This window comes from Podarcis erhardii (genome assembly GCF_964252035.2).
Source record: "Podarcis erhardii genome assembly, chromosome: 4".
Lineage (NCBI taxonomy): Eukaryota > Metazoa > Chordata > Lepidosauria > Squamata > Lacertidae > Podarcis > Podarcis erhardii.
The window spans coordinates 11,062,524-11,080,795 of NC_138508.1; the positions used below are offsets into that span (position 1 = coordinate 11,062,524).

Genomic DNA, 18,272 nt, shown 5'->3' on the forward strand with positions numbered 1-18,272 from the left:
ATATTGTACATAAAAAAGGCAACGCTGCAATCATCTTTACAAAAGCAATTATGGTATATTTTATTCACATCTTTCACCCCGCATTTGTAACGGACGGTGCAATCCTACCCATATCTACTCAGAAGCAAGTCCCACTGAATTCAGTGGAGCTTCTGCCCAGATAAGTGAGGTTAGGCATGCAGCCTAAGTTTCTTGTCTGGAGGACAGTCCCATAATACATACAAGTAACCTTACACATTAGATGCAAGGACAGACCCGTTAAACATAACCAGTGATTGTTTCAGCTCAAAGTAAAAGTAAAAAAAAGAAAGTCCAATTCCATTTGTAAAACCCCTCCAATTAAGCATCCTTTTGTAAACAAGGCTTCTCCTGCAATTCTCTTTTCATGCCAGGAATCGCCCCTGCTTATTTAAGGGTATTTGCTCACTAATTTCTTGCTCCCACATCCTTAAAGAAACAGCAGCTATTTCTGGAGCACCCCTGCATGAACAGCACATGGCACTATGTGTGGCAGGAGCCATCACCGTTTAGCATGATTTGGCGGCTATTCTGGAGGTATCGTTGTTGACTCAGGTATGCTGTAAGCATCGCTATTCTTTCTTTCGCCTGACAGCTGGTGGTCCTGCGAAGGCAGAGATGTACAGTTTGAGCCAAGCGTATGTGACACCTACAGAACAATATACAGAAGTGAGCAATAAAGGGAGGAAAGGGAATTTGACTATCCAGGTGGTGAAAGGCATCACAATTTCACACAAGATTTCCAGAGGTATCAACCCAATGAGGTAGATTGTTTCCAACCAATTAAGCAGAGGCCCTTCTTTTCTGCGGAGAGAAAGCAGAAAAAAGGATTTTAATATAATCACTTCACAAATTATCACTTTGAAATAGTTACTGATATCTAAAATCAACCTCTCTTTTGCAAAGCAGAGCAAGCATGTCTTATTCTGGAGGAAATATCTAAATTGGGGATTGAGAACAAGTGACCCTCCAAATATTTATGCTCCGCAGCTCCCATCATTCCAGACCATTGACTGATGAGCTGGGAGTCCAAAAACGCAACTAAAAGGCCACAGGTTCGCTATTCCCAGTCTAAATGCAAGAGCAGGCAAAGACTCGCTAGGATGACTGGGAACCCCAGTCTAAAATGTGAGCAGGTTGTGGGCCCCACCTCTCAAAGACAACCAAAAGATGAACTAAGGTTGGTGGCAGGTGATGGTACTCAAAGAGACATTTGCAAGCCAAGCAAGCCCTGATGGAAGCTCACCTTTGCGAAAACATTTAGGCTGTAATCCTAACCCTGCTTACCTGTAATCCTAACCCTGTTTACCTGAGTAATACCCCTCCCCACCTTCTCACTATATAGAAGGGTCTAGTGACTTCTGTTTCAGTGTATCTGAAGAAGTGTGCATGCACACAAAAGCTCATACCAAGAACTAACTTAGTTGGTCTTTAAGGTGCTACTGGAAGGATTTTTTTTATTTTGTTTTGACTATGGCAGACCAACACGGCTACCTATCTGTAACTGGGAGTAAGGGCCACTGAACCCAACAACTAACTCATGGTTAGACACGGTAAGATTGCGCAGCTGGTCATTACCTGAATATGGCCTTCAGTGAGGAGAAGCTATACACCGTGAAGAGCAGCATGAGCAAGATTTTAATGGGCAGTTCTGAAACACAACAAACAGTTGGCAGATGTTGTATATGGCCAAAATAATAGGGGGGGGGAATACTCTTTGTATTTTGACATTTATTTTGTTTAACAAAATGCATATACCACTTGATTAAAAAAAAATGGGGATGTGGGTGGGGCTGTGGGTTAAACCACAGAGTCTAGGACTTGCTGATCAGAAGGTCGGCGGTTCGAATCCCACAATGGGGTAAGCTCCTGTTGCTTGGTCCCTGCTCCTGCCAACCTAGCAATTCGAAAGCACGTCAAAGTGCAAGTAGATAAATAGGTACTGCTCCTGCGGGAAGGTAAACAGCATTTCCATGCGCTGCTCTGGTTCGCCAGAAGTGGCTTAGTCATGCTGGTCACATGACCCGGAAGCTGTACGCCGGTTCCCTCAGCCAATAAAGCGAGATGAGTGCCACAACCCCAGAATCGGTCATGACTGGACCTACTGGTCAGGGTTCCCTTTACCTTTACCTAAAATAAAAATACAACTCTCTAAGCCGTGTACAAAACGTTAGCAGCAGGCACATAGGAAGCTGCCTTATACTGAGTCTGACCACTGCCCCATCTAGTTCAGTATTTCCTACAATGACTAGCAATGGCTCTTCAGGATTTCAGATAGGGTTCTTTCCCAGTCTTACCTGGAGAAGGCAAGGATTAAACCTGAGACCTTCTCCGTGCATAGTAGGATGCTCTTCCACTGAGCTACATCACCTTCTGAGAAGAGGCACCTGCTGTTTCAGAAGTACTTACAGTGGTGCCCCGCAAGACGAATGCCTCGCAAGACGGAAAACTCACTAGACGAAAGAGTTTTCCGTTTTGGAGGTGCTTCGCAAAACAAATTTCCTATGGGCTTGCTTCGCAAGACGAAAATGTCTTGCGAGTTCCTGCGGGTTTTTTTCCCTCCCCCCCTTTTTTTAAGCCGCTAAGCCGCTTATCAGCTGATCCGTTAAGCCGCTAATGGGCTTGCTTCGCAAGACGAAAAAACCGCAAGACGAAGAGACTCGCGGAATGGATTCTTTTCGTCTTGCGAGGCACCACTGTACATTAAAAATAAGGCACTCCCCCACTAATCGGAGAACCCTTTTATTCAATTAAAAGGAGTTTTAGTCAATGAAAGGAAGCAGCCCTAAATGACGTATATTCTCAATGTGTTGACGGCCCTTCATGTACATCAGTAATCTTTGAAAACAAATGTGTAAGCCAGGAAATATTTTAGGCAGGTGGTGAGACATAGAAGGTACTTACCTGGTGCTGTAAACAGTAGAGGAAAAAGGGAAAGATGTCCTGTAGTAGACAGAACCAGATAGGTGCCAGCGTCTCTGGATCTCTCCACAGCCAGCAAGCTAAAAACGCAAACCAAAAACAGGAGATTTTGGAAAGTAGCCGTTAAGCTGTTCAAGGAGGAGATCATTTTCTTCAAGGTCCTCCCTCACTGCTGCCACCATGCTCCCGGCACAACGCTATGCATGTCTACCCAGATGTTTCACAGAGTTCAGCTCTAGTTAACCATGTGAAACGGGGGTGAGAAACTTGTAGCCTTCCCAAGGTTTTTGAATTACAGTTCACACCATGCTGGCTGGGGCTGAAGGGAATTGGGAGTCTACCTTTGCAGAAGTACCTGGGATCTTCCTGCAGCAGCAGGGGGAACAAGGAAGTCAAGTTCCAAAGCTGCTTCCTTGTTTTGCTCTTCAACTGCAAGAAGCTGCTTTATCCCTGACTTGTTTCTAAGATATCACAGGAACAGGCCCAAGATCCACAGGGAAGTCCTATGTAGCCATGGATTTTTTATAGAGAAAATCAAATTAAGAAAACTACACTCTTTGGATTCTATTATGTCATGTGTGGTGTGATATTTGTGATATCTTGTCCAGAAAGGGGTCCAAGTGTGAAGACAGGTATTTATAAAAATGCAACCTGAACCCCTTTCCATCCCTCTTACCTCAGAGGAAGAATGGCGAGAAGGACTGCTTTCTCATGCACATGCCACCCAAACATGAAGGAGCTCAGCGCGCAGAGAACCAGGCATCGTAGAAAGCCTCTGGGCCCTTGGGGTTTAAACCAAAGACAGAAAACAGAGGGCTAGAAACAACAGGCAGAAAACAAAGCTTCAGTGGTGCATTTCAGCGCCGGGAACACAGGCTTATCATTCAGTGGGAGCTCAGCAGTTGCTAAGCTCTGCATTTTTACAGTGGTGCCTTGGTTGTCGAACTTAATCCGTTCAACCCCAGAACTGTTTGAAAACCAAGATGCAGCTTCCGATTGGCTGCAGAAGCTTCCAAAGTTGCAAGTTCAGCTTGGAAAACATTGGCAAAACTGGACACCTACTTCCAGGTTTGCAGCATCTGGGAGTTGATTTGTTCAGGAGCCAAGCCGTTCGACAACCAAAGTACCACTGCATTATTCTGCTTTGCATTGCCAGAAAGTGTTAAATTGCCTTTTTGAGATTCTAGGTACCATCTACATTACATGCCAGTTTAACTGATGTGGGTCCCAAGCCAAGGAACTCTGGGAATTGTAGTTTTGAGGATAATGCTGAGACAATCTTGTACCCTATACTTTTCAAGTGATGGGTGTGTCAGTGGTGCCACAACCATCTTTTAAAAAGCAGGGGTGGGGGAGGTGGAGAAAGGGTGACAAGCAGTGAAATTTAAGAGACTCTGTAAAAACAAAATCCAGAACATTGGAAGCTGACCTCATGGTATCTGAAGAAGTGTGCGCGCACATGAAAGCTCATACCTAAAACTAACTTAGTTGGTCTTTAAGGTGCTACTGGAAGGAATTTTTTTTATTTTGTTTTGACTCATGTTTCAGATTTCAGTTAATGGTGGTTCTTGGGTCTCAACATTTTGCCCCACCTAAGAACATAAGAGCAGTTTGCTCCTGACTCTTTAAAAGCAGTCTAACACAGGTGTGTGTAGATTTGAAGCTTTCCCCATCCATGTACTTCTAACCCAGGAAAAGCTTCACCTGTTGAATTTTCACATGTCAGGCCACTTTTAAAGGCATAAAAGAAGTAAGCAAAATTAGTGGTCACTGTTTTTAAAGGCATAATAGACTTGCAGGGACCAGAGTGGGCTGAATATTCAATGCAAGCAAGCTGGTGCTTTAACAGGGGAGCATTCATTTTAAATGGGGAGAAATTTATTGTGGGCTATGCTTGCAAGCAGATGAAGATGTGCTCAGAGGGGTAGAGTGATATGGATTTACCAGCATAGAGATGGCAGTACAGGTCAAAGTTGCCAATGGAGTCACTGAAGGAAGGATGGTATGTTGAAATTCCTGGACTAGCCCTCCAGTCATGGCAGCCTTGGGAATCTTTGCAGGGTCAAGGAATTTATATTTCAGACCTGGAAGTTATAATGAAGTTTGTAAGAAGGACAGGCACATTGTCAGCCACACCATACCCACCCTAAATATATGTGGAAGCAAGTCCCACGGCTTGTTTCAACGTTTGTTTACATCCAGAGAAATTTTTAATTTTATTTAAAGGTTTATAAACCAGTTTTTGAGCATATGCCCCAAAGTGTCTCATAGCACAAGTAAAAACCCAAAGCCGAATATAATATAAAATATAATTTAAAATATTATGTTTGTGCTAAAAAACAGCATTAAAACCAAACTAAAATCAGGTTTAACAGTTTTTAATCACAACCTATATTACATAGGATTATAAAAATGTAGGGTTGTTAGGGACCCTGAAGATCATCTGCTCCAACCCCCTGCAATGCAGAATATGCAGCTGTTCTGTATAGGGATCTAACCTGCAACCTGGGCGTTATGAGTACCACGCTCTAACCAACTGCACTGAATGGGTTAAGTCTCAAGGAAAAAGCGGGTCTTCTAGGCCTATTTAAGGACTAAGGGATGAAGCTCGCTTAAGTTCAAAAGGCACTGAATTCTACAGTTGTGGGACCACTGCTGAGTGTCCAGCAGCCTAATTGTCCTCATGTGCAGTCATGCAAGGACGCTACACAGCCCAAATGGTTTTTTAAACAGTTTACTAAAAATCTCCTTTTAGACATAACAAGATGTCTGAGGCACACGCACATAACCTACTCCACTTTAGTAAACAGTAAGCTTCTGAGAAGATATTTAGGATGGTTTGGAAGTCATCCTCTGAGTGTGCACACACACTCATGAACGCCATTTCCAACTCCTCAAAAAATTCCATCAACGGTGCTGCCGAAACTTTTTACACATCTTTTGGGAAGACAGGCGAACTAATGCCAGTGTAGTGGAAGAAGCAAAGATCACTAGTGCTGAAGCAATGATTCTTCGTTGGACTGGTCATGTTGTTCGGGATGCCTGATTATCGTCTTCCAAAGCAACTACTCTATTTCAAACTTAAAAATGGAAAACATAATACTAGTGGTCAACAAAAGAGGTTTAAAGATCTCTCAAGGAAAATCTAAAAAAATGTAGTATAAACACCAACAACTGGGAAACACTGGCCTGCGAGTGCTTCATTTGGAGAATAGCCTTTACCAAAGCTGTCATGAGCTTTGAAGATGCTTGGACTCAGGACGAAAGGGAGAAACGTGCTAAGAGGAAGGCAGGCTTGGCAAACCCTCAACATGATCAACTCCCACTGTAGAACAACGTGTGGATCCAGAATTGGCCTCCACAGTCACCTAATGGTGTGTCACCTACGAACACACCATTAAGACCATGTTCATGGAAGCCAATCTTACTCAGCTACGAGTGATCGCCAAAGAAGAAAAGTAAACACAGTGGTTTAGGAGACTATGAAGATGAAGAACTTGCATGGAAATCTCTCTGCTGCTGTCATATCTGATGACTGTCAAAGGCAAGAGATTGGACTGGACATCCCACTTACCCAACCCAGTTAAACAGTCCTCATGTTTATATATTCTTTTGCATACTTTCAAAAGATTAATAATAAAATGTAAGGAGAGGAACTGCCACTGTGCTGGTCAGGCACAGCAGGCTTCTCCTACTGAAGATTTCTAAAAGGGAACAAGAATCACCAAACAAGTATTTGCTATTAATACATGCAGGGTTAAGATACTCTACCAATAACGGAGAGCGCTTTGTCCAGGGCGTTGTACAGTGCCCAGAAGTTAGGAGCCCAATATGCATGGCATAGGCCTCTTCTGAAAGGGAAGAGACGAGAGAGGACCTGAGGCAGCTGGCCCTAATGGAAGAAAAAGGAAGTTAGAAAGTTAGTCAAAGATTTTTCATTTATATTAAGTAACACAACAATACATTTATGGCTGTGGCTTTATTGCTTTTACTGGTCATGCTGTTGCATTTTGTTAAAATAATTTTAAATGATTTCAAGCTGCTTTCAGAGCCTTTGGATAGAAAATCAGCTTATAAATCCAGTAGAAATCACAGAGTAGCAGAGTTGGAAGGGACCACAAGGGTCAACCCCCTGCAAAGCAGGTATCTTTTTGTCCAATGTGGGGTTCAAACCCATGGTCCTGAGATTAAGAGTCTCATGCTCTACAGATTGAGCTATCCTGAGCTAATACCCAAATCAAGAATGTTCCCCACACCCGATCAGCTTATAAAGCATATTATTCATACATATAGTAGCTACCCTTTGTACAGTGGTACCTCAGGTTGCAAACACCTTGGGTTACAAACATTTCGGGTTACAGACTCTGCTAACCCGGAAGTAGTATCTTGGGTTAAGAACTTTGCCCCAGGATGAGAACAGAAATTGTGTGGCGGAAGCAGGAGGCCCCATTAGCTAAAGTGGCATCTCAGGTTAAGAATGGTTTCAGCTTAAGAACGGACCTCCAGAACGAATTAAGTTCGTAACCAGAGGTACTACTGTACTCGCTTATGGGAACAATTAGTAAAAAATGTCTTGCATACAGTCATCACTCAGGAAGTAGGTGCATGTTTTAAAGAGGATCAGGGTCCTTACCCAAACAATAAATGGTCCCAGTGAAAGTGCAGAAACAAAGCAGACAATGAATCCCAGGGCAACTAAGCGAAGAAAACTGAAACTGCCCCATCGGAGGGATCCATCTGGAGAAAACGAAAATATTATGATTAAAACAAAAAGAGTGTGTGTGAAAGAAACAAAAATGCTTTGGCAATGTGTTTTAATTTCCTTCCAATTATAAAACAAGATCCTCCTCTGAGATAGTTAAATTATTGCCATAGATCAGTCTTTCCCAACCTGGTGCCCACCAGATACTGTGGACGAAAACCCCAGCCAATATGGCAGCCTTCTTTTTCACCTGGCAGTGTATCCAAACCCTGGTCGTTCCCCCTATGAAATCATCAATAACTTGCCTGAATTATTTGCAGTGAAGCAGTAGGACCGGAGGAGGTACACACCATATGCTGGGGCGACATAGAGGTTGATGTGCTTGAAGTGCAAGAGGACGGCAAAGAGAAAAGCCCCTTCCAAGTGCCTTTTCTGAAAGGGAGTGTGGGGCAATAGGGAAGAGAAAGGTCAGGTGGTTATTTGAAGGAACAAAGAATCCAAAGCCCACATAAACAGAATGTACACTTAAGAGCTGGATGAGACTTCTAGAACAGGAATTCTACAGGCATGGCCGCCTCTTAATACACTACCTGGAATAGCCGTGCAATGGAAAGCAGCATGAATCCAAACAGAAAGCCATTGTACTGAAAATGAATGTCTGTGATTGAGTTAAGGAGTAACGTCCACTTCAGAAAGACGCCCTAACCCAGGAAACATTTTAAACTGTAGTGCTTCGATTCAACTTCCATGTTGAATGACCAGTTGTAATTCTTACCAGTAGCAAATTTAGCAGTTCCAATTCTCATTAGAATTTGATAGGTATCTCCCCACTCCCCCCAAACCCAACCAAATGTTGATGTTTGGTTTAGGTTATCTGAACAGATTTCTTTTGACACCTGAGTTGGAAGGATACGGTCCACAATTAAGAGGCCAAAATTCCATAAGAGGAGAACTGAAAGGACAAGCTGAGGGTTCTCCAGAGGTTCCTTTGTACCTCGCTTTCCATTTACACATCTACAGCACCTGAGCAGAGGAGAAATAAAGTGACAAGACAAAATCCAAATCCCTTTGTTCTTCCATACACATTTCTTAAAGATCAGGTGCAGTTTATAGGTTATGTTAACACTGTTTTCTCCTCCAAACAGGTTTTTGTTTTTTTTTTTATAAAAAAAATACTCCATCTATTCCATCTAAAATACTCCATCTATTCTACTCTTCAACACATTTACTGATTTCAACAAGAGGCAGGCTGAATGATTTCTTTCCAGATTCCAGTGGCTTATCTTCCCTTCTCCCCAAACACAAAACATAAAGACTTCTTATTTAAAAACAATAAAGGGGCACCAACATACTCGCGAACTGCGTAGATGAAGAGCACATCTGTGAAGATGACCGAAAGCCTTTGGAAAAGAATGGTTGGGTAGCTGGAATAGTTGAGGTTCTGGATGACTAGCATCTCTTTGTCAAAGTATTTGGCAGCATGTGAAAGCCCATACTCAAACCATGCAAAGAAGGGAGGGTAGTCCAGGGTCCACTCAGAAGTTGCCTGTAAACATGGGTTAAGAACGCAAGTGAGAAGGCAGGTGTCAATCACTGGACAACCTTAAACTGTAGGCTAGTTCACATATGCACATTCAACGCCTGGCAAGTGCAACATCAAGTGATCTCTCGTTTCGTGAACAGCCCATCACAAATCAAATGGTTTGCAGTCATTAGAGTGGCTTTTAAAAAAATGTGCAAAGGGGAACGATCTGGATCAGTTGGCTGTTCTAAACCAGACAGAGACCTTCACTTTTACTCTAGGAAGCCTGGAAAAACAGGCAAAAGACATTTCAATTGCCTGCACTGGAGGTCCATTCAGCTTCCAGTAACAAGGAAGGGATATCTGACGGCAGCCTTTAATCATCTGCAAAACTCCACAAGATGCTGCACCTCACTGTTCTAAGAACCAAGCACACTTCTGGAAAGGCAGAAAGACACACTTACCTCATAATACCACTGAGAGACTGGTAAGCTATGGGTGATGGCTAGCCAGTTCCTATGCACTTCAAAATCTGTGGAATGACTACAAAAAGTTAGATATTAGTATCTGGATCATACCACATAGCTTTCTACTTTGTAAAAGGCAAAAGATTTATATGATCTGAAGAGAAACCAGAGCATTTCTACTTTGCATTTTCCAGTGCAATAGTAGGTAAATAAGAACCGATGAGGAACTCTCTGCTAGGTTGTTAACAAGAGACAAACTTTCAGCAGTTGTGCTCATGCATTAACATGTATGTCTATGCATCTCTGTAGGTATCTGTGCATGATAGCTTTCCTACAGTTAATTCTGTTTCCTAATTTCGTGAGAAATTACTTCTGCCAAATTTTAAATTTATGTTCCAGCAATTCAATTACTGCTACATCTACAACTCACATTCCCATTTATATGTAAATGTACACAGCAGTGGATGACCAAAAGGTAAGGAGGATTTTCAGAGCGGCACTCGGTGGGCTCACAGAGCAAACCGACAAAAAGGTGGACTGGGCTCATACACCATTAACACAGAATCATAGAAAGTTACGTAGAAGAGGACATTTTGATCCCTGGATGTCAGGACAAGCTGCAACTGCCAAAATTTGCAACATGTAGAGAGACAATGGAGTGCATCTCTGGGGGTGAAGTCAAACCGCTGCATTAGCAGCACTGAAGTTGCCTCCCAAGGGTACAAGCCTGGGCAGTATGTATAGAGGTCCTGAGCTGCTCAGATGACAACACATAGCCCTCTCGGCTGGGCTGCAAGAGTTGCCAAAAGGAGGCATACAAGGCACCATCGAACCATCTTAGGGATTGCACTCCAGATTTGTGTCAGGATTATGCCTTAGCCTTTTCATCTCCCGAATATATCCAGCAAGGCAGCAGAGATTTAGGATCTTTTCCTTCTACTTGGGCTACCTTCCCAGGTTGATGAGCCCCATCTGCCCCTCACTTCTCTCTACAGCACATGCAGAAACTGCCTTCTGGGCCGTTGGACCCACTATTAGTCTCATCAGCTCAATACATTGGAGCTAATCCTTGCATGGAGGGGAACTACACCTGTAAATATCAGCTGCTGGGAACTGCAAGTGGGGAAGAGGGCTGTTGTACTCATGACCAGCTTCAGGGCTTTCCAACAGCATCTGATTGGCCGCTATGAGAACAAAAAGCTGGAATACCGGAGACTTTGGTCTGACCTTGTGGGGTTTTCAAACGTACTTAATGTACAATTGGGCCAAAGCAGCCAATCATAACAGCCTTCACTATGTAAGCTGATGTTTTCTTTTTCTTTCTTTTTTGTTAAACTTGCTATAAAACATAATTGCACTGATTACCAAAATATGCTCCGTGGAAATCTTGTTCTTAGTCTGACCACATCCTGCAATAGTCAACAGTAGAATTGGTGTCCATTTCCCCAGACACAGCAACATACTTTAGTGCTTTGACAAAACCTGCATCTCCTGCATTATTAAGCCTAATGGGCATTTACTGGAATTGATGCAGTGCTTTTTTCCATTTTATCACCTGGAAGCCCAGAGGGCTAACTAATATTCCTCCTCTTCAGTTAGAGCTGTATCCAATCCCTCATGTTCTTCATAAACTTGGTATTACTGCACTTCTGAGTTTGACTCCACTGCTAACTAGGGTATAATTTCTTGAAGACAGATAATCTGAAGGGGTCTCCGGCAGAGAATTAGAATAAAGATAGATAGATAGATAGATAGATAGATAGATAGATAGATAGATAGAAAGAAACAGGGAAAGAACAAAAGCCAGGGAGGAAACAAAGGCATTGAAAGAATGCTATTATTTTAATCACACATACTTTGGGTTAAGGTAGGGATACCTAACAAGGTACCCACTATATGTTTCATGAACATAAGAAAAGCCTGTTGGATCAGGCCCATCTAGTCTAGCATCTGATTCTCACAGTGCCCAAGCAGATGTCTGTAGAAAACCTGTAAGCAGGATGGAAGTACAAAAGCACCTTCCCCTCTTGTGACGTCCAGCAATTGGTATTCAGAAGCCATTTACTGCCTCCCCAACTGTGGAGGCAGAGCACGGCCACCGTGGCTGGTAGCCACTGATAGTCATATGCTCTATGAATTTGTCTAAACCTCTATTCAAGTCATCCAAGTTGGTGGCCCATCCCTGCCTTTTGGTCGATAACTCTTTGCCTCGAGGGATAGCTCAGTTGGTAGAGCACGAGGCTCTGAATCTGAGGGTTGTGGGTTTGAGCCCCATGTTGGGTGAAAGATTCCTGCACTGCAGGGAACTGGCTTAGATGATCCTCATGGTCCCTTACAACTCTATAATTCTGTGATTTTGTGAACTCTCATTTGTCCCAGACAGCATGAGGTCACCATGTTGGCCATCCCTCCAATAAGGTATAGGGAATGGGGTGTCATCCAAAGAAAAAAAGTGAGTTTTAAGGAAAACTTTTTCCACCCAAGGGCAGCATGTTAAATAGAGTGGGTTCTCTACTTGCTTGATTGCAAGCAAGCTGAAGTATACCTGATCGAAACAATTCCATATTCCTCCCGCCTACCTAGGTCTTGAATTCCCTTCCCTTCCTGTGGGTCCATTGTGGGTCCTATGGCCTGGGGTCCATTTTATATTACAATCCCCTCAGGGCAGAGACCTGTCAAACCTGTTCTTTGTAAAGCACACATTCGCATGGGACTGCACTGATTGTTGTGCAATTCACACATATGTCTCCTAACCTTACACTTACTGGAGCTTTGCTTATGAAATGTATATTTTGTCGTCATTTAAAAGTTGCAGCGTAAGTTCTACAGAGTGACTCTCAGGTTTCCCACCCTCTTTTTTTGACATTACAGGAGGGTCGGAAGAATTAGGAATAACATTAAGAATAGCCTACTGGATATAGTCCAGCATCCTGTTCTCACAGTGGTCAACTAGATGCCTGAGAAACCAGTGAACAGGATTTGAGCACAAAAGCGCTCTCCCTTCCTGCAAGTGGCATTCGGAAGCATTGCTGCCTCCGTGGAGGTAAAGCATAGCTGGCTAGTAGCCCTTTCCTCTTCCTTGACTTTGTCTAATCCTCTTTTAAATCTGTCTAGGGTGGTGGCCATTGCTGCCTCCTGGGGGAGCAAGTCCCATAGTTTGTCTATGTGCTGCATGAAGAATCACTTTCTTTCCTCTGTCCTGAATAATAATAATAATTCATTTATATGCCTGCTGCCCACCGGACTGGGTTTCCCCAGGGACTCTGGGAGGCTACCAACAAATTAAAACACAGGTAAGACATCAAACATTAAAAACTTCCCTGTACAACAGCCCATGAGGCCCTTAATCTCCGGGTCGTGGCTTCCAGCGCCACCTCGGGCAAAAGTTCCCTGCATTGCACGGGGTTGGACTGGATGACCCCTGGGGATCCCTTCCTAAAATTATTCCACGATTAAGAGAGGCGGCCGGGGGGCGACGACATTCCTCTGCCCACCTTCTCCGTGCCACGCATTCATTTCATAAGATACCAGTTACGGAGCGAGGTTTCTCAAGCGCGTGGGCCTCTGGCAGTTTTTTTTGGACTACAACTCCCATCATCCCTAGCGAGCAGAACCAGCGGTCGGGGATGATGGGCGTTGTAGTCCAAAAACTGCCAGAGGCCCAAAGTCTGGGAAACGCTGCTGTATGAGGAAGCCCTGCAGCGGGGAACCCAAGGCAGACTCGGAGAGAGAGAGAGAGAGAGAGAGAGAGGGACCAGGCAGCCGGAGGGCGGAGAGGCCCCTGCGAGGAACAGCCGCGTCCATCATGGCGGCGCCGGAAGCCCCCTCTCGCCCGCCCCTTCCCCGCCAGAAGAATGTGAGGGGGAATAATAATAACGAATCCGGGCTCCTTACTACGTGGGGATGAGGAGCAGCTTGAGTAGCGTGACCCCGAAGGCCAGAGCCGCGAACCAGCCGCCTGCGCCTCCGCTCGCCGCCATCCCGGCCCGCTTGCCTCAAAGGGCCGGCGGGCACTGCGCATGCGTGGGGGGTGGAGGCGAGCCGTTGCCGCGCCACAACGGTTTCAACCGCCTTCGCAGCATCCAGGCGCCTGCGCGGGAAAACGGGCGGGCGGGAAAAGTACTGCGCCTGCGCGCTGGCTTTACTCGCGGCGTCCTGGCTCGCCACACCCCCCTGCAGGCGGGAGTGTGTCAACGCAGCCGCCTCGACGCGGGCATGGTTTCAATGCCGTTTGCAAATCGATTCTTTGCTTGTCCTGTGCAGTTGGTTCCAAGTCTAGTTCCTGTAGAATTCAGTGGGGCTTATTCCTGGCAGACTGTGATAGGGTTGCAGGCTTCTAAATGTGCAGTAATTCCAAAGTCTAAATCCTGACCTTGTAGAATTTATTGGGCTGTTTTTATTTTGATTATATATATATATAGAGAGAGAGGTGTTTTTATGTTGATCTATTCTGTGAACCTAGGCTCTGTGGTTTAGACCACAGCGCCACCCGTGTTCCCATGGGTTGAGCTCCCGTTGCTCAGTCCCTGCTCCTGCCAACCTAGCAGTTCGAATGCACGTCAGTGCAAGTAGATAAATAGGTACTGCTCCGGCGGGAAGGTAAACGGCGTTTCCGTGCGCTGCTCTGGTTTGCCAGAAGAGGCTTAGTCATGGTGGCCACATGACCCGGAAGCTGTACGCCGGCTCCCTCGGCCAATAAAGCGAGATGAGCGCCGCAACCCCAGAGTTGGCCACGACTGGACCTAACGGTCAGGAGTCCCTTTACAGTGGTGCCTTGCAAGACGAAATTAATCCATTCCGCGAGTCTCTTCGTCTAGCGGTTTTTTCGTCTTGCGAAGCAAGCCCATTGACAGCTTAGCGGATTAGCGCTATTAGCGGATTAGCGGATAAGCAGATAAATGGCTTAGCGGCTTAGAAAAAGGGGGGGAAGAAAAAAAACCCGCAGGAACTCGCAAGACATTTTTGTCTTGCGAAGCAAGCCCATAGGACATTCGTTTTGCGAAGCACCTCCAAAACGGAAAACCCTTTCGTCTAGCGGGTTTTCCGTCTTGCGAGGCGTTCGTCTTGCGGGGCACCACTGTACCTTTACCTTTACAGTATTCTGTAAACCACCCACGTACAGTGGTACCTCGGGTTACATACGCTTCAGGTTACAGACTCCGCTAACCCAGAAATATTACCTCGGGTTAAGAACTTTGCTTCAGGATGAGAACAGAAATCGTGCAGCGATGGCACAGCGGCAGCAGGAGGCCCCATTAGCTAAAGTGGTGCTTCAGGTTAAGAACAGTTTCAGGTTAAGAAGGGACCTCCAGAACGAATTAAGTTCTTAACTCAAGGTACCACTGTATAGGTACAGTATAGGTAAAGGTCCAGTTAAGTCCAGTCGCAGACGACTCGGGTTGCGGCGCTCATCTCACTTTACTGGCCAAGGGAGCTGGCGTTTGCCTGCAGACAGTTTTTCTGGGTCATGTGGCCAGCATGACTAAGCCGCTTCTGGCGCAACGGAACACCGAAACCAGAGCAGCACATGGAAACACCATTTACCTTCCCGTCGCACCGGTACCTATTTATCAACTTGCACTTTTTTGGCGTGCTTTCGAACTATTAGGTTGGCAGGAGCTGTGACCGGGCAACGGGAGCTCACCCAGTCACGGGGATTCGAACCGCTGAGCTTCTGATCAGCAAGCCCAAGAGGCTCAGTGTCTGGGTATAGGGCAGTACAGTTGTACCTTGTTTTGCACCCGGGATCCGTTCCAGAGCCCCGGCCGCTAGCCAAAAAGGATGCAGTAAAAAGCGCCGCGTCTGTGCACACACAGACTGTCTGTCTGTCTGTGCGCGAGTGGCAAACCCAGAAGTAACCCGTTCTGGTATTCTGGGTTTGCCACAGACATTCGCCGGAACGGACGCTTGACGAGGTAGACGTTCGCGGAGGTATTACTGTATATAAATTCATTTAATAATAATAATAATAATTTTATGGGAGTTATTCCTGGCAGACAGTGTATCGGGTTAAACATGGGGTTGCAGGCTTTTACTATATGGATCTCACTGGTTTGGAACTGGAAGTGTTAAAGGAACTTGCAGCATGTTTACTCTTCAGTCCCACTGGACATATTCCTAAATTTAAATGAATAGTGTTGCCACCTTAATTTGTGTCGTGAAAAAGCTGTTTCTTGACTGGCAGAGCACAGCACTGGGGCACAAGAAGCTGTAATAAGAGGAATGAATGAAACTTTCACACTTTGCATGCAGACCATAGAAAGGTAAAGGGATCCCTGACCGTTAGATCCAGTCGCGGGTGACCCTAGGGTTGCGGCGCTCATCTCGTTTTACTGGCCGAGGGAGCCGGCGTACAGCTTCTGGGTCATGTGGCCAGCATGACTAAGCCGCTTCTGGTGAACCAGAGCAGCACATGGAAACGCCATTTACCTTCCCGCTGGAGCGGTCCCTATTTATCTACTTACACTTTGACTTGCATTCAAACTGCTAGGTTGGCAGGAGCAGGGACCGAGCAACGGGAGCTCACCCCGTCGTGGGGATTTGAACCGCCAACCTTCTGATCGGCAAGTCATGGCTCTGTGGTTTAGACCACAGCGCCACCCGCAGACCATAGCAAGCTGTTATTGAGAATGCTTGTGCTTTAATTCTTTTTTTGTATTCACGCTGAGGATTGATTGCAAGCTCATTGCATGAAGGACTGATAAATATAATAAACAAATAAATAGTAACGTGAGCTCGAAACCCCTCACAGCTTCATATGTGCTAGATAAATTATTGCTGTTATCATTCTTCATTTTGCCAGAGCCGCTTGAATTCCACGCAAACCTAGGATCTGAAAATTGGTGCGAAACATTGCACACCAGAAATATACAAAGTTGTCTCAACTGTCTAATGGGGAAGCACCCTGACAAATTTATTGTCTGTCTGAATGAGCAAGTCCTGGAAAGCTGTGATTGGAACTGACACCCCATGATTTGAAGACTTATCCTGCAGGTGTTTAGCTTGCTTTCTCTTTTAACCTTCCTGGTTTCATTTCAGCCAGCTGTGGAGAATCTTTGGCTCTCCAGGTTTTTGTTGAACTACAACAAAGGTGACCAAGATGATAAAGTGTCTGGAAAGATAGAATGGGTGAAATTATAAGATGGTAGGTTTCAGTTGAATATCGGGAAATGATTATTGAGAGGGGTGGGGGGAACCTGAAGCCCTCCAGTTGTTTCTGGAGTACAACCTCCATAGTTTATTTTTGACTAAAGAGCCAATCTGCCTGAAGCAGATGGGAGTTGGAGTCCAACAATATCTCGCGGGCCACAGGTTCCCCACCTGTGCCCTAGCGGCTTGAAAACCAATCATCGCTTTGTTTTTTTGTACCCAGAGACTATTGCAGGCATAGGCAAACTCGGCCCTCCAGATGTTTTTGGAATACAACTCCCACCATCCCTAGCTAACAGGACCAGTGGTCAGGCATGATGGGAATTGTAGTCCTCAAATATTGGGAGGGCCAAGTTTGCCTATGCCAGCACTATTGTATGCCCAGATAATATTCCTGTTGTCTGATTCCACCCTTCTTCCAAAAATCACAGGGCAGTTTACGGTTAGTGATGCAGGGGCTGTATTCGGAATTAACTTCAGTTTTCTGGAGACTCTCCAAAGACAGACCCATATGTACAATTTATTACAGTCATCTATCCTAGATGTCAGTTTAACGGAAAGGCAGTGTTGTTCAACATGATCACAATGCCCCTGATGCATAGAAAACCACAATCTATCTGTAAGAGGCTGCCATGCCAGTCTGTGTGTCTGAAAAATGCTCTTTAACAAATCTGATCACCCTTTTAGTCAACGAGGGCCATGCAACTTGGGGGTGGGTTGAGGACAGAGGTCACGCTCCATCTTCTACTTTTGTCATGCAATAACTACTTGTGGGATATTGCAATCTGTCATAAACCAAGCCCAGACACACATGCGGAATTCTCAGAGGCATGTTTCTAAAGTTAACAAGCACATTTATTATAAACATCTGTTAAACCCAATATGCTTTTAGAGAGAGTCCCAAAGACCCTGTAACTCTGCAATAAGATGTCTTTACAGGATCTGTCATGGAGTTTGGCATTTATTGCAGAACTGAACGCCATTCGTAATAATCCCCCACAGAGTATCGAGTGTCAACGTCTAAGGACACCTTTCAAAGGGTCACTTTGGCATCCCGATGAAGCAGATTTCAAAGTCACCCTCTACCTGGCTCTGAATTCTTTCCAAGAAGTGGTGAGCTGAAATCTCAAAAGAGTTTTTACAGGACCAGTTTCTGTGCACAAAAAAGTCAGATGTTTTTACAATGATTGCAACCAATTTTCTACAGACATCTTTGGTCCATCCTGAGACAAGCTCCCTCTATCCTGACTGCCCACTCTGCTGTTATACCATTGCCCAGGGGACCAAGATCACTGCTGGACTATGACTACAGCCCCAGGAAGTATGGCTGATAGCCAGGGATGATGGGAGTTGTAGTCCAACAACAAGCGTAGGGTACCATGCTATTATTATTAAATGTTTTTATATATGCTGGAAGGCGCCCAAGGTGGCTGGGGCAACCCAATAAGATGGATGGGGTACAAATAAATAATATATTATTATTATTATTATT

The 18,272-nt window shown here is 44.9% G+C and overlaps 1 protein-coding gene and 1 long non-coding RNA gene across 4 annotated transcripts in view; one reads left to right on the top strand and one right to left on the bottom strand.

The window, feature by feature from the left end:
- LOC309341306 overlaps positions 1-18,272 on the top strand; it is an 89,133-nt gene that overhangs the window by 11,681 nt on the left and 59,180 nt on the right. The window lies entirely within an intron of this gene.
- On the bottom strand, positions 36-13,635 carry ALG8 (ALG8 alpha-1,3-glucosyltransferase). Of its 3 annotated transcripts, none has more exons than XM_081860484.1 (13): positions 13,526-13,635; positions 9,629-9,696; positions 8,995-9,188; positions 8,556-8,665; positions 8,233-8,300; positions 7,944-8,074; positions 7,574-7,655; positions 6,712-6,832; positions 4,885-5,024; positions 3,617-3,756; positions 2,923-3,020; positions 1,597-1,669; positions 36-822 (listed from the first exon to the last, which is right to left on the bottom strand). In XM_081860484.1, exons 3-13 carry the CDS (start codon positions 9,096-9,098, stop codon positions 591-593), a joined length of 1,299 nt encoding a protein of 432 aa, XP_081716610.1. In that variant the 5' UTR covers positions 9,099-9,188; positions 9,629-9,696; positions 13,526-13,635; the 3' UTR covers positions 36-590. The 3 variants fall into 3 exon arrangements, with proteins under 3 accessions (XP_081716610.1, XP_081716609.1, XP_081716611.1); XM_081860483.1 differs by having other exon boundaries at positions 7,574-7,677; positions 7,948-8,074; positions 13,526-13,634; XM_081860485.1 differs by having other exon boundaries at positions 7,574-7,677; positions 7,948-8,074; positions 9,629-9,707; positions 13,526-13,632.

What these genes read in the sequence shown, in the direction of transcription:
- ALG8 (XM_081860485.1), bottom strand. Translation starts at nt 13,611, where the DNA reads ATGGCGGCGAGCGGAGGCGCAGGCGGCTGGTTCGCGGCTCTGGCCTTC. An exon ending in TCTCTCAGTGGTATTATGAG is followed by an intron (nt 9,189 to 9,628) that starts GTAAGTGTGTCT and finishes CCATGTTTACAG; the next exon opens with GCAACTTCTGAGTGGACCCT. An exon ending in CCATTGCACGGCTATTCCAG is followed by an intron (nt 8,075 to 8,232) that starts GTAGTGTATTAA and finishes ACTCCCTTTCAG; the next exon opens with AAAAGGCACTTGGAAGGGGC.